General features: G+C 41.1%; 1 protein-coding gene across 1 annotated transcript in view; it reads right to left on the bottom strand.

The window, feature by feature from the left end:
• The window catches only part of unc13a (unc-13 homolog A (C. elegans)), a 33696-nt gene that overhangs the window by 8597 nt on the left and 10067 nt on the right, over positions 1-15032 (bottom strand). The window contains exons 10-35 of the mRNA XM_077606847.1: positions 14006-14809; positions 13066-13165; positions 12258-12304; positions 12097-12175; positions 11709-11714; positions 11536-11610; positions 11093-11312; positions 10102-10329; positions 9879-10020; positions 9621-9790; positions 9424-9539; positions 8328-8491; positions 7783-7936; positions 7210-7278; positions 6773-6862; positions 6559-6693; positions 6202-6335; positions 6035-6120; positions 5411-5537; positions 5149-5245; positions 3655-3798; positions 3483-3560; positions 3314-3391; positions 3086-3174; positions 2848-2994; positions 2120-2243 (exon numbers count right to left, since the gene is read on the bottom strand). Of these exons, the coding sequence (XP_077462973.1) occupies positions 2120-2243; positions 2848-2994; positions 3086-3174; positions 3314-3391; positions 3483-3560; positions 3655-3798; positions 5149-5245; positions 5411-5537; positions 6035-6120; positions 6202-6335; positions 6559-6693; positions 6773-6862; positions 7210-7278; positions 7783-7936; positions 8328-8491; positions 9424-9539; positions 9621-9790; positions 9879-10020; positions 10102-10329; positions 11093-11312; positions 11536-11610; positions 11709-11714; positions 12097-12175; positions 12258-12304; positions 13066-13165; positions 14006-14809 (3703 nt within the window). The remainder of the gene's footprint in view (positions 1-2119; positions 2244-2847; positions 2995-3085; positions 3175-3313; positions 3392-3482; positions 3561-3654; positions 3799-5148; positions 5246-5410; positions 5538-6034; positions 6121-6201; positions 6336-6558; positions 6694-6772; positions 6863-7209; positions 7279-7782; positions 7937-8327; positions 8492-9423; positions 9540-9620; positions 9791-9878; positions 10021-10101; positions 10330-11092; positions 11313-11535; positions 11611-11708; positions 11715-12096; positions 12176-12257; positions 12305-13065; positions 13166-14005; positions 14810-15032) is intronic.

The raw sequence follows: 15032 nt of genomic DNA, 5'->3' as shown, positions 1-15032 counted from the left end.
CAAGCAAATATATCTAAATCTATAAAATACATGCACATGTTATGATCCATATAGAAAGAGGAGACACAGTTTTTTCCTATATTCCAATGAGAAAATGATATTTTCACTTTGCTTTGGTTCTACTTTGATAGCCTAGTATTTTTGCCTGTGGTCCTGGGCGCGAAATCTTCCGAAATATTTACCGTTGCGAATCTAAATCGGCTGCTTTGACAATATCTTATGCTACATGTTTCTGACATGGAAAGATCCATTATCACAGTCATCCTTGGGGACAAAAAACAGGAGAGCAAACCAGGACAGACCAACATGAAAGGTCTGCAAAGAGACAAACAGCACAGTACAGTGTTGTACAGTTGACTGGGAGAAGACTGCAGAGTTGAAAGAGATCAGATGCAAGCAACAAACCCACAGTGGGCGGAGTTTCAGGAGGGCAACACTTCATACAGGTGAGAAGGGTGTGAGGGGAGAGAAGGCAGACGTCCCAAGGATCCCACTGACCCTCACTTTGGGGTCCCAGTGCATCAGAGGATACAAGGCAACACCGGGCACAAGCGAGGAGTGCCACTTCTTGTTTGATGAGCGAACTCGGGGAGGGGAGACAGTCGGTGCACCAATGGGGCTAGTTTATTTTTATTTGTTTAAGAATGGACAGTGGGTCGATCGCAACAAGAGATGGATGCACCATGCTTTTTTTTTGTCCCGAGACACAAAGTAGAAGGACAGAAAAGGTAAGGAAGTGCAGAACAGTGTTAATTTTCTTTGAATTAGGAAAATATTGACTAGCTTAATATGTTTCGGACACATTTAAAAACAAAATTGCTTAATAAAGAAGAATCCGATGGTATCACCACGATGAGTCACTTCCGTGATTGACAGTCATGGCATACTGACAGTTCACAGAGCATGTGCTGTGGTAGTTAGTTAAAAAATACCAAGTATGGAAACACCCATTGATGGGGATAGACATCCAATCCATTTTAACGGGCTGGCTGGCACCTAATACCCCCCCTGCCAACCCTCCCAGTCAAATAAGATTGGATATTTATCACCGACAGGGGCAGCCAATTAGCTAGTTTGCGAAATTAAATTAAATCATTTACGAGAGCAGGAACATTGTTTATCAGTCTATTGAGTTTTAGTGTTACAAAAGTCAATTTACCACAGAAGAACAAAAAAAAAGTTGTTTTTTTCCTTGTCACCATTTTTTAAATTAACACTGGAAGAAAACAGAGGACACCAGAGAGGCTGGTGAGAAAGTGAGATGCAGGGGGAGGGGGGTCAAGAAAAACAAACAAGGCGGAGATCGCAGCCACATATAGCAAGAAGAAACCAACCACCGCAGACGGACAAACAGACACACACGCAGGAGTGCTGTACTTACAATCATCTTTGGAGGGAGAGCGGTGGGAGCAGGATGTAATAATAATCACAACAACCAGAAAGAAAGATCAGTCAAGCTGCAAAGAGCCCCACATCAATCACAGAAAATGTCCCGACAAGTCCTGGAAGGAACCAATTATGACGTATTTCAATGTGGAACACTTTTTCTTCCTGCACGCTCCGTAACCAATCATTAATTAATATGAGGCTCTTCAAATGATAACCAAACACAAATAAATAGCACACATATAGAAAATAAAACAAAACAAAACAGGCTGCTTTCCAAAATGTATGCGTGTGTTTTGAGGAAGAGGGCCACATCCTTTGTAATAACATCATGGAGAGCAGACCTGAGCTGATGTGCAAATGATATGATGCACTCTTTTAGTGTGTAAAGTTGAACGCGATGTGTGTTTGGGTTGACTGAATGCAAAATTGTTTGTTTATCGGACCATTCTTGTCTCACAGTACACATAATATGCCCTGTTCTTCTTTTCCAAACGTTCCAATTCCGCCCCCATCTTCCTTTCTTGTCATGCCAACTTGGCAACTGGATCGATACGTGTGTGTGTGTGTGTGTGTGTGTGTGCGTGCGCACGTGTCTATTGCCGATAAAAGCAGGCATTTTGGCATCTTTTCTGTAAAAATGGCTCCAACACAGACCTATTTGCTATAATGAATGCTTTTTTTTTTTTTGTTGAATAGCTTCACCACCCCCGACATATTGATGCACACTCACCGTTTGATCTGTAAGCGGCGGAAGAACAATCGTCTTCTCCATTGTGTTCATCACCAGTTTCCACAGCTCTTTCAGCACGCGCTTCAGCACGGTCTTCTCGCAGATTTTGGCAAACAGAGTCAGGCTGGGGGAGGACAGAAAATATTGATGAGAAACTGACAGGAAAGCAAGAATCCAAAAGAATACTGAGCGAGAAAAAGTTCTCCTATGGCAAAAGTTGTTCGAGTTGTTACAAGAGTAATGAGGTCTACCTCTGAACTTTGTAAATAGTAAATTGTTGTTGATTCCTGTGTATGTACTAGAGTAATTCCCAAAAGCAGAGGGCATTTTGGAATCAAAATTCTTCAAAAATTAGACAAATCCTGATTAGAGGGAGGGTTGCAAATAACGTTAACAAAGATCAAGTAGAACTGTTGATCACACTGACATACTTGCTTAGTATATAAATAATGAAAAAAAACTCTGGTCTTATGAATAAGTTTTAAAAATATGAAAAATAGAAGAAAGGACATAAATTTGGTCTAGTCATTCTTTTGGAAAACTGTTGACTTCTTTTTTTAAAGTTATTTAAATTTGGTTTAAAGTTACTCAGAAACTGCATGTTTGATTTGAAGAAATGGGATGTAAAATGCCCTCCAATTCTAAAATGACCCGTTATATCTGTAGTGACTGCGGCAGTATTGGAAAGCCCATTTTCAATTAAACAAAAAAAACTATTGATGACTCACTTGCTGTCCAAGAACTCCATGATGGGTTGCAGAACATTGTCCGCATCCTGGGCTACGCTGCTGGCATTCCCGACATTGGATGTTCCTTTCACCTGAGCTAAAATGTCTCCCATTTGCTTCACATTCTCTTCGATGTGAGGCTGAAAACTATTTGTTTCAAGAGTGTTTATAAATAAGTTAAATTGGCGAGTACAAGGCAAAGTGCATGTAGAAATGGAAACGCACGCCGGTGTCGTACCTGACTGAAAAGACCCTGCTGAGATCATCCATGACGTTATTGAGTTTAACCTGCAAGTCCTTTAGGATGTCGCTGGCCTCAATGCACAGCTAAAGAGAAATAGATGACTTTTCAAGTACTGGTCATTTGCTCCTGTGTCCAATGAGGGATTAAACTATACACAGAGCTAAAAGTCTGATTTGGACTCATAAATAAAGATATTGATTGAGCAAATGAAGGCAAACTCACATCTTTTCCACCCATAGCCTCGAACATCTTCTCCAGTTGCACTCTCAACTGTTGGATGTTGTTTATGAGGATGCAGGGCTAAACACAAAACATTTCATATCAGGATACCTGACACAATTATATTGCATTTAGCATAAATAAACACCCCAATGGGGATTTTTCTGCTTACCACTTTCTCCATAGTGATGTAGTTGGCAAAACACTTTGAGATGATGTCAGCATATGACAGAAGAACGTTGCTGATAGTCTGGAGAGGGACATAAGAAATAGAACATCCACAGTTTTTATGTGTACAGTACTGCAGTTGTGACCCTGGTCTTCTTCTGTTCTGTTGGACTGACCTTGGCAAATCGTTTCATGTAGTGTCCAACGATTTGGGGATCTGGACACTCTAATTTCCGGATGATCTCGAAGCTCTGGTTGAGCTGGGAAAACACATCCACTACAGAACAGGAGAAGAGAGCATGCTCTGATGTCACCTGGAACTGTAGACACACATGAGAAGAAGTGGTACATTTAGAGTCATGAAATTAATTACAAAATCTCCATTGAATGGTTTTCAACGTATGCCGCAGTGGCGGGCCGTCAGGGGCTTCAAGGCCTTCTCTGCTGGCCTAAGAAATATCTGAATCATATATTATATTTTGTCCATCAATACTTTTTACTTTTACTAATTCCAAATTGTCTGTTAGCTTCCTTTCATTGCTTTCCCCCTGGTTGCACTGCTTCCAGATGTGTGTTTTCACATTGAAGCATTTAACCAATCACATTTCAGCCATTATTTGTTGTCAGGGTCAGAAATCTGCCTCAAGGCCTTCACAATCAGTTTTGCAGGCTCTGCTTCATTAAACAGGAGGGCAATGTTTGCCGGTACACCATTGACCATGATCGCTGTCTTTTCCCGGGAAAATCACCCCCCTGGCCCAGTTGTAATTTCTGAAAAGCTTCAGTATTTGTATTTAATCATTAAATGCTGCTAGGAAGTGGATTTAACCCCATTTTGTGCATTGATTTATTGATTATTTTTTACCCGTCACAGCTGTAGCTGAAGTAGAGGTTTTATAGCCATAAAATAGTTTTTAAGGGTTGAATTGATTCGTTGAAGGCGCTACGAGAAAATGCACGGACCGCCACTGGTATGCCGCGTACGAAAGAGGCACAGGTCAGATTTGAAAAAAATAATAATCGGAATTTGGACTGTTCAAACTGCAAGAAAATAGGCTTGGGATACCGGAATTGACCAGTAGTGTGCACAAAATATCACGGGATTACAAAAAGTGAGTTTTTGTCAAATTTTGATACCTCTTTGCAAAAACAACAAAAAACCCTAACTGAAATAATTGAGGACTCGTATGCTTCCCGTACAGAAATGTAAGTACCACATTTCTAACTCTGGCTGTGAGTTGAACAAATGAGAAGGAATCTAAACCCTAACTAGGAAATGGGACCGTCTGCATACCTGAATGTTGTTTCATGTCTATTTTTACATAGCATGCAGAGTGCTCAGTTGCCCCTCTAGGGAGTCTCAGTAATGAGCTAAGGACCGTTTTCCTGCTGTGAAATCTCCGGAATAGGGTCTTTTAATCCCCGGTTCCGATAATAAGTATACCCCCTTTAAACAACTCTCACACATCTATTTGAAGCTTGCAAGCACATTGCACATTGCTGTGTTCGTGTTATTAATGTCAAGTCTTTGAAAAAAGGAGATGGGGAAAGAGGATGCGTTGCAGGGAAGAGGAATAAAATGGCTTTGAGTGGGCACAAAAGGAGAGATTTCAGTCATTCTGCCTGAACAACAGCTCAGCAATTTGGGAAGACTTTGAAAAGGTTTTTACCCCGTCTTTTTTGTCCCTCTCCAGAGCTCCGTGAAGGAAGTCCCGAGAAACCTCCTCGTTTTCATCCAGCCACTGGATCACAAAAGGCTCAAACCATCTAAAAAGAGCGACAAAATAAAAAATTGAAATTTATTTACTGATACTGGCAACGAATGATCATTGCCGAATGGATGTTAAGTCCATCGCCGTGGCGTTCAGCGTGGTGAACGACAATGAAAAAAGAGCTGATTTTAATTGCATTTTGCAGCAAGCTGCAACTCACGCAGGATATTCTGGCACTCTACTCTTGAAGAAAGGCAAGTCTTTGCAGTACTCGTTGTAAAGCCACTTAACCTTGAAGTGCAGGTTCATGTAATCGGCACTCTTGCACAAGCGGTTTTTCTCGTGCTCTGGGAAATGAATAACAGTGCGTCACGAATGAGAAATTGATATTCTTCCTGATGCATATCTGCTTTTAAGCAAGACCTAAAATATATTGTGCATAATGGTGGTAAAGGGTAAATCGGCTTTCAATTTAATAGTGCATTTCTACCTTCAAGGTAGGGAGGACAACTTTATTTCATACATAGAGACCATTTAAACTTGAAATACCACCATTTAAATCTGAAATCCACATTTAGATAACTGACATGCAGTTTCTTAATCAATTCAGTTTTCCTGGCAGGGACTAAATCTAAAACAATCTACGTACATATCAAATAAATCAGGCAGTCAAACTTGCTATCATTGTTCTATAAAATAAGCTAATCAAGCCTTTGCTCATTTAAAAAAAAAACATTATATATAGTATAAAACCACTTTTTTGAGGAATGTTCAAGACAAAACATCCTCTAATTGTAGAATGACCCACATAGTCAGTAGAGGAACAAAATTTGGGTTGACTCACCCTCCATTGCATATTTCATGTCCTGAGCAAATAGATTCCACATGACTTCAGCGCTGATTTTACCCACGTTGAGTTCCTGGGGGAATCTGGATGGAAAACAACAGAAGAGATTGAGTAAAGAAAGAAAGAAATAACAACTGGATAGGGAGAAGTCGTTGAAGACGAACTGGTTGAGGCAGGGTGTGTAAGAGTTCTTGTCTTCCTCGATGATGGACACGATAAGTGTGATGAGTTTGGACCAAAAGTCCAGGTTTTTGATGCTGGGTCCCTGTTCCTCGGGAGGAACTGCACCTTGCTTAGCCTGGATTGAAAACAAAAATGAAATAATAATGTGCTAGTCTGCACAGTGTTAGGGAATGCTTGTAAAAAAATAAAATAAAATAAAAAGTTATGCACAACTGCTGTCAAATTGTACTAAAAACCTCACAAATACGTACTCCTGTTGTCATGGGACTATAACCTTTAAAGGACTTTTTCGTCTTTGCAAAATGACGGCATTTTTATTCCCTGGCCATCCTGCTCACCGGATCTGTCTGGTACTCGCGGCTGTAGAGCTCATGGCAGTTGTTAAAAATGTATTCATAAGTGGAGTTGAGACAGGCTTTCACGCAGTCTTTAACAACCTGGCTCGCTCTCGGAGGAGACTGCAGCTCTTGGACCTGAGTTAAAGCACATAAGCCAGAGTGAGGACTATTTTAGTTCACACACGAATGTATTCCCTAAAAAAAGAGGTGATACCTTCATCCTGAAGAAAGTGATACTAGTGAGGAGATCTACCGTGGACTTCAGGTCCTGTAACCTCTCAGGACTGCTGGCTGGGAAGTTGTTCTGCAGTCATACAAAAAATGTAAAAAGTTGCCTTGGTTTTAGAGTTCAATTCGTTCCCTGACTGAACATTTTAAATGAGAAAATGCAACTTTTTGTTTTAATCGGATAGAAAATTTGAAGCACCCCTTTATTTTTCTCTTATAACAAAGTCTTAACAGGAAGAAGCAATATTTATTGCCAATTTCCTATATTTGACTTTTCCCCCGTCTATCAGTTTACTGTTCTAATCCTTTTGCCCATATAGTGTTTTCCTTCATTGAGGTGTGAATTATTCACATAAGCCTACGAGGTAGGTCAGTCCCCAATCCATCTGTCTGTGTAAACTGCGGAATAGAGAGAAGTCGTACTCGGTACATGGACAGGTCGATCCTCAGGGAGTTGTGAAGCTGATCAAGAAGCTTGACAAATCGTTCTTTCTGGGGACATCGGAAAATGAAAAATATATCAGTGAATTTGCAGTAAAAACATGCGCGGAATGGGTGGCAATCAATAATAATGTTAAAATGCAGATTTTATTCAGAAAATTATTTTAATTATAGATTGATTCTCTTGTTGATAGTTGCAGAAAATAAACATTTGCAGCTATACTCACACTATCAAATCAATATAAGAAATCCAAATTAGCACAACACCAAAAGGAAGTTTTATATAACATTACTAAATAATGCTAAAAAAATATTAGAAAACATCGCAAATGATTAAAACAAATGCAGTTCAATTGTCCTCCTTAACAGTAATACGTAGCTGTGATTTACAAAACAAACACTAAAACAATATTGTTTGTGTTTTTTTCCGCTTTTTTTTAATAAAACATGTTTTCTTATTTTGAATCTTGCAAGCAGATCTCCATGAGAAAAAAAAAAACATTGGTAGCTATTCAGGGAATGAAATATTGTTTGTAATTGTGTAATCTGACTCACTCCAAAGTTGGAAGCGGCAAAGCGGTCTGAGGCAGAAACGTTGTTAGTAGCCTGGGTTGTGTGCGCGTAGTAGGCATTGATGTTAGCCAGCAGCGTGCTCATGACTGCAGGAACACCCGGGCACATGTACTTGGATGACAGGCAGGCAAAGTGACTGCAAAAACAAGGCAAATTCAAGCAAATTTTGCAGGCATTTAATATCACCACTCCTATTTTCCATCAAATAGTACCATGCTTCTCAAAAATTTTACAGCGAGAACAGCGTTAATAAATATTTTGCTCCCCGAGTAACACCGTCAGAGCCAAAATGAACTGGCTGCCATTGACAATGTTCCATGTCCAATCCATTTTGACAAATGATTGCGCTGTATCATGAGCATTAACCCTCCATAATCCCAGTTGAAATGATTTGGGCGTCGATTGCTATCAAATTACAGGCAACGATTTTAAAAGTGTTAGTGTAGCTCCCCCAAAGAATTGCAAAAAAGGCAAAGGTCGGAAACAATTAGACCGTATTGGATAAATGCAATGTAACCAGAACTTACGTCATGGCTTGGTAAATGGACTCCACTCCATAACGCATGGCAAACTCATCCACTATCTCTTGAGGCGTCTCTTCGTAGTACACTTTCCACGCGTCGTCACCTTTGGCATCGGGAATCTTCACCACACCTGTGTTCTGGATGTCTGTCACAAAGTGGAAGAGGTTCTGCAGAAAGAAAAACAAACAAACAAGTCATAAACTTGTGTGGGCTCTGTTATACAGTTAAATCTTACCAGACGTTTTTTTTATAGAAAATATTGAACTGTATACATTTGTATTGCACCCTCTATTAGTAATTAATGATTACCTTAATATCATATTAGATTGCAGAGCTATAGGTTGTAAGGCAACACAAATATAAAACTGCATCTGGAGACGAACCAATGCCTTGATTATAAAGTCATAAAGCGTTTTGCTGCGTTAAAAACATTCCATTCAGAATGAGGGTTTACAGCCACTATAGGTTGCAATAACAAGTATCAATTCTTGTTTAAGATGGAGCGAATACGCTCCACTGAGTAACGGGTTGAGTAATGAATCCATCCTGGGCTGCAAATGGTCCACAATCAATCAGCAGAGTTTTCCACAGCGAAAAAGAATGGAAATGTCTTTGAGGTCTATCCTGTCAGACGTGCTCTTTATCTCACTTGACTAGAAAAATCTCTCAAGTGAAGTGCATTAGAAGACGATACATCATGCAACTGATCATTATTGAAGAACTAGGATCAATTAACTGACTAAAAACACAGAGTTGTGGTCACGTAATATATTCCATTCATTTTCTATACTGCTTTTCCAGTTATCTCTGCTGACTTATGACAAAAAGATGGCTCAGTTATTAGTTCCCTCTTCAATACAGATGACCGACAAAATTGAAGCGCCATTAGAGCTCTCTTTGATAAACGGTCGCAAAATGTTAAAATGATTGGTCATTTTGGTCCAGCCAATTTCTAATGACTTTTGCTTCCTTGCACAACACAAACATTTTTAAGAAACCAAAATAAACAATGCATCTTATAAAATTTGTAAAGGTCCAACATATTGCACCTAGTATTCCATTTTACATGCCCTGGTAAAAAGACAAACAGCAATCTTACTTCATGCAAACAGGTGTATTGAACATGATAGGGAGCGACCGTCTCTTCGCCCTTAATCTCCACATTTATGTGCATGCGGATTGCCCCCGAGACGGCTGATTTGTCCGTGCGCTTGTCTGAAGAGAGCAAAAAGACCGACGGAGGCAGGTTAAAAATTTGTTGGTAACCGCAAGACATCACACCGCAGTAAAACTCACCGAGGTTGTACCACACGTCCATTTCCCCGCTTAAAGTGCGGACCTCGATGATGGTTTGCCCGAGGAAATCGTCTGACTCCCGTTTGAACTTTTGCTTTACGCGGGACTTGATGTCGTCATCCTCATCCCACACTCGCACCTTGATGCGATCTGAGGAGTTGTGGCATTCACTACAAAAAAACAAAAATCATGCATTCATACAATAAAAGCTTGAAAAAGTGCTGTGAATACTTGTTGGAGTCATTGGTCTCCACTCACAAATTGAAAGTCTCCTCCCAGACAGGATTAAGGTTGCCATAGATCGTTTTGGTCCTCTTTTTGGTCTTTCCCACTTGCACTGTAACATATGGATCGCTGGAACCGGTTTTATCCTTAGCTTGTAGACCTTGTGCACACAACACTTAGAAAACAGAATAAAGAGCAGAAAAGTCAGGTGAGTGTCTCACTTGGGTACAAAAAACCAACCTCCAGTCCAACTCACCTGTGATGCTAATCTTTGCTGACCATTTGGAGGTTCCGTCAAGCACACTCTGCTTGATTTGCTTCATCTGGGTGCCGTGTGTGGCTTTGGGGATGGAGAAGACTTCTTGAATGAGTTCAAAGATCTCTGGTTTGTTCCTTTCACGAATCTTCATGCGGTCTTTGAGGACCATGATGATGTTCTGGGTCCGGTCCTCTGCCCCGTGTTTGGAGCTTTTTTCTGCTGCTCCTGGTTGACAGTGAAAAGAATGAAACAATCCCAAAACGTATAGGCTAGGCTGGTTTAACACGGTAAGCTGTCTTTAGGAATGAGCCCAAATGGTTGTTTGCCACATTGAGTTCTGCAATTGGCTGGCAACGAATTCAGAGTGTCCCTGCCCATAGTTGGCTAGGATTGGCTCAATCACCTGCCAAGTGACCCTTCTGTGGATAAGCCTAAGGAAATTTATGTTAAAAAAAAAATAATACTGCAATGCATTTTCACTAGAATTTTAGGGTTAAAAAAATACAGTAAAATACTGCAATGCATTTTTACTAGAATTTTAGGGTTAAAAAAATACAGTAAAATACTGCAATGCATTTTCACTATTTTAGGGTTTAAAAAAGTGGGGAAACTGCCAAATACAGTTAAAAATTCACTAACTGTACATTTTAAATTCTTGCGCAGTAGTCAGCACGTTCAATTGCCAGTGTGACGGAATAGGTTCAAACCCCAATAAAAGTAATTCCCCGATACACTGTAGGACTAACATCAAGCTAAAAGAGGAAAAGAATTAAAGCATTTTTCATGACTGACAAAAAAAATCTCTGTGGAGCAGTCTCCATGACAACAATAGATGAAGAGCTTTTAATATCTGCTCAATGAAAAAAACACTAAAAGTCAAAATGATAGAATGCTTTGGAACAGGCACTGTACTGGCACAATTCATAAAGTACACGCTGATGGAGTGTGAGAATATTTAACGACATCTGAAAGGAACATCTTATCTTACTTTGCAGACAGTCAGCATTGAGCAAGTCCTGGCACTTGTCGTGACATTTGACGCCACATTCACTGCAGCGCATTCCCTGGCGAGCGATTCCCCACAGCAGTCCTTCGCACTCATAGCAGTAAGTGGGTGTGGTGGCGGTCCACACCTCGAAATTGTGCGGGGTGGTGCAGGAGATGGGGTAGATGAGAGCCTGGAGGGTCTTCTTGTAAACATGACTCTTCTACAAATGGAAATGAGGCAAGTGGTGACAGCAGATTTAATTCCTACCATGGTTCTATACCTTCTAAACCTTTGTCAATGTTTGAAATAAAACAACTGTGAGCTTTGCATTCATCATCAAATGTTGACTTGTTCATATTCTATAGTGCTTCATAGGAAGTATAAATTGTTTTAATATTCAAATAGGACATTAGACTGAATTTTCATTTGAATGGTGTACTGACCAATTCTTCATTATGCAAGGTGCTCGATGTCAAGGCAGAGGTGATGCCGGCCTTCCTGGAGTTTTGGACCAATGACTGATTGACAGGAGAGAAAGAAGATATTTAACCAAACGAAATGCTGCTTGTGAATATTAATCAAGTACTGCATTTCATTTAGTGACTTTGTTACTCACCATAGCCTGTGGCATTGATGTAATGGTGAGGGGGAAAAAGAGAAAAATGAGGATGTTATCGACTTGGAATGATAGATTATACGTACATAACAATAGGATTTTAAATAGGGGTAAGTGTTAGATCAGTGTAGGGATAAAATCTGCACTGCTTGTTCAAAATAAGAAAAAGTTGAGAAGTAATAAAAGACTTGTGTTGCAATTTTACATTTCATGAGGCAACAGGCAAACTAGAGACCTGAATATGTGTATAGCAGTGATTAAAAAGTACATTTTAGAAGACAAGAGGCATGGCGTCGATGCAGATGTAATACAATAAAGAAAAGCGCTGCCTGCATCGTGAAGCTGAGTAATACATGGTCAGTGTGGAAGTTAAAGCGATTAAACGCACCAGATCTCTGACCAGAGGCATCGCTTTCCTCTTCCTGAGGTCTGGCATGCTGTCGATGCTATAAAGAGCCCCGCCCATCCTGAAAAGAAAGTGCGCACATATATCACTGAAGAAAACGTATTCAGCCACAGATGTTATGCGTCGTGGTTACCGATACTTACCCCGCTGATAATAGCAGAGAGGCAATACCGACACTCTCGCCTCGTGCCTGTAGAGAAGACAAAATGAACATGGGGAAAAATAGGTAGTAAAGGTGGCAAAAAAGATTTTATGAGTTGTACCATGAGAAACACCGCTTATACAAGGTTATAAATTTTGATTAATCGATCCCTGTGAATTAAAGTAATCCCACTGCTCATGATTCAGTGTAATTTAATCTTCAACTGCTTTTTTTCTATTGTATATTTTTACTCTACACGTACAACACTGATAGCTAATACTGCCACAGTTCATAAGCAAATGTGTAAAAATACTATCTATATTAGGGTATTTATCAATGTTGATGATGTAACTTCTTTTACAAAATAGTTTGGACATCTAGTGATGTCAATGGTAGCCATTGGGTAAATGTTTTATATGCCCTTTCTAGTGCAATATCAGGGATTTGGACAAGATTAATTAAAAATAAATGGTGAATTAACACACAACACCCACCTGGGAGTATGCTTCAGCCAGAGGAAGGAATCACAACGGACTACATGCAAATCGCTATGAATGGTGCAAACCACTGAAAAGAAAACAATGACACGGCAAAACAAGGCTCGGGGTAAACAGAAACTACTCAATAAAACACGAGACAATATAACCAGAAGTTTAAAAAAGAAAATAGGAAACTGGAACGTTCAGAAAAAACTGGTAACAACAACATGCAGGAACAGATGCAACAACTGATAAACAAGTCGTGATTGCAACAGTTGACATAAAAATCTATACGGTGTATAAAAGACATGTAGTCAAAGTATACAGTACCTCTTGTAACTGCAGTCGGACTCTGCTGAACAATCGTAGCCAGTTGGCTTTAGCTCTCGCGGGACCAGGTTCCATCAGCTCCCTCTTCGGGAAACTAGGGCTGTGGTTGAAGGAGCAATCAGATGTCTAAGTGTATATCCAGCAATGTGACCAACCAACCAACACAAGCGATGCTCCTGAGAAAGAATTCTGACAGTTCTCTTAAATTTACGACTCATTAATTCATTTTCAACACCACTTATCCTTGTCCGGGTCACAGGATGCTGGAGCCTATCCCTACTGACTTGGGCAAAAAAAGGCGGAGCACATGCTAAACTGCTCGCCAGTCAGTTGTCGTGTGCGGTCGTTTGGTCGCCGGTCTTTTGGTCGCCGGTCTTTTGGTCGCCCGGACCCAAAGAACAGGCGACCAAAAGACCAGCGACCAAAAGACCAGCGACCAAAAGACCGGCGACAAAACAAGGTAAAACAACACGGTCCACGCATCAATAAAAGCCAACAATGGCCCTGAGCAGTTTCACTGAGCGGACGTGTCAGTGTATAAGAGCTTGTATGTACATGAGTTGTCCCCTTAGGAAGGGACGTCTCTCAGGGTCTTAACAAGTTCTCCAACAAAACACAATAAAAGTACGGGAAATTTGGAGCTTTTCTTTAGCCTAATAATTAATAGGGCATTAAGTATGACTAAATAATAATTCACAGTTTGTATTTAGGGAATTTGAGCAACGATTTAAATGGTAATTATCAATAACCTTCCGGGCGACCAAAAGACCGGCGACCAAACGACCGAGTACCGTCAGTTGTGGGTCTAAATTTATGATTTTTACTTATGCATCACATTGAGTTATTGATACATTCCATACAGAATTAATACATTCCATGACAAGGCAGCCAGATTTGCATCATCAACTATTTTGACCATCCTTAGAAGAGTAAAACTCACGCAGAAACAGGAGGCTCCTCTGTTTTCGCCTCGGGAGGCGGGGAGATGGTCTCCTCAGGTGGAAGTTGTTCCAGATGCAGAAGTTCATCTAGTGGCAACTCAGGCTTTGCTTCAGGCTCCTGGAAATTAGCATCAGGATCTGGAATCGCCGATACAGTGGAGATAGCGGGTGTACTGTCAATTGTAGTGGCGGCGGAGGTAAATGTGTCTTGCTGGGGAGGGGGTGCAAGGGTGGAGTCGGGCGTGAAAGGGAGCAAGGTGTCATCCCGTTGGGGCGGGACAGCGCTTGAAGTTTGCAGCTGACTGGAAGGCTGCTGTTGATGTAACGATGGCTGCTTTTCCAGAGGAGGCCTGCTGGTGGACACACTATCAGATGGGGGAGCAAGGGTGGCAGCAGTGCTTGCGGGGGTGTTAGGCTCCTCCTGCTCCTCATTGAGTGCGCCATCCATTGGGTAGATATCTTTCTCTTCCTCGTATGGCATCTCCTCCTCGTTTTCATAGTCATACGCTGGTTCCTCTTCGTACATGTCGCATTCCTCATCATCGTAGAGCACCCCGTCTTCTGCGCCATCTTTGACATAACTCCCCTCGTCACTGTAGATGCCCTGTTGATCCTCCTCGTCCCAGGCCGGGAAGTCTTCTTTCCCATAACTGATGGAGGAGTGGCAGGAGTGGTATGAGTCGTTTTCATCGTAGAACTCAGATCCTCGTAAGCTCTCGCCGTCCTCTGGGACAAACTCCTCGCTGAGTTGGGAGCTGCCTCGGCTCAAGTCGCCCGACGAGGCGTAGCGGCTGTCGGTGGGACTGAGGGAAAAGAGGAAAACACACAGAGAGCTGTTTTATCCCCACAACCGTTGAAAATTAATATTAGTAGAAGCATCCAGGTGGACATGTTGCTGTGTGGGATATCTAAGGGACTTGTGCTGTGGTTGAAACCAGAGAGGGAGATGAGAGGCAACTTCGGGAAAGGAGTGACTATCGACCAAGCGGCAAGCTTGAGAGTTAAGGTTTAAGGTGGGGTGTGTTG

The sequence above is a fragment of the Stigmatopora argus genome, chromosome 8 (assembly GCF_051989625.1).
Source record: "Stigmatopora argus isolate UIUO_Sarg chromosome 8, RoL_Sarg_1.0, whole genome shotgun sequence".
NCBI classification, from domain to species: domain Eukaryota; kingdom Metazoa; phylum Chordata; class Actinopteri; order Syngnathiformes; family Syngnathidae; genus Stigmatopora; species Stigmatopora argus.
The sequence above is the reverse complement of the archived record's forward strand: the minus strand, read 5'-3'. Positions and strand labels throughout refer to the sequence as shown.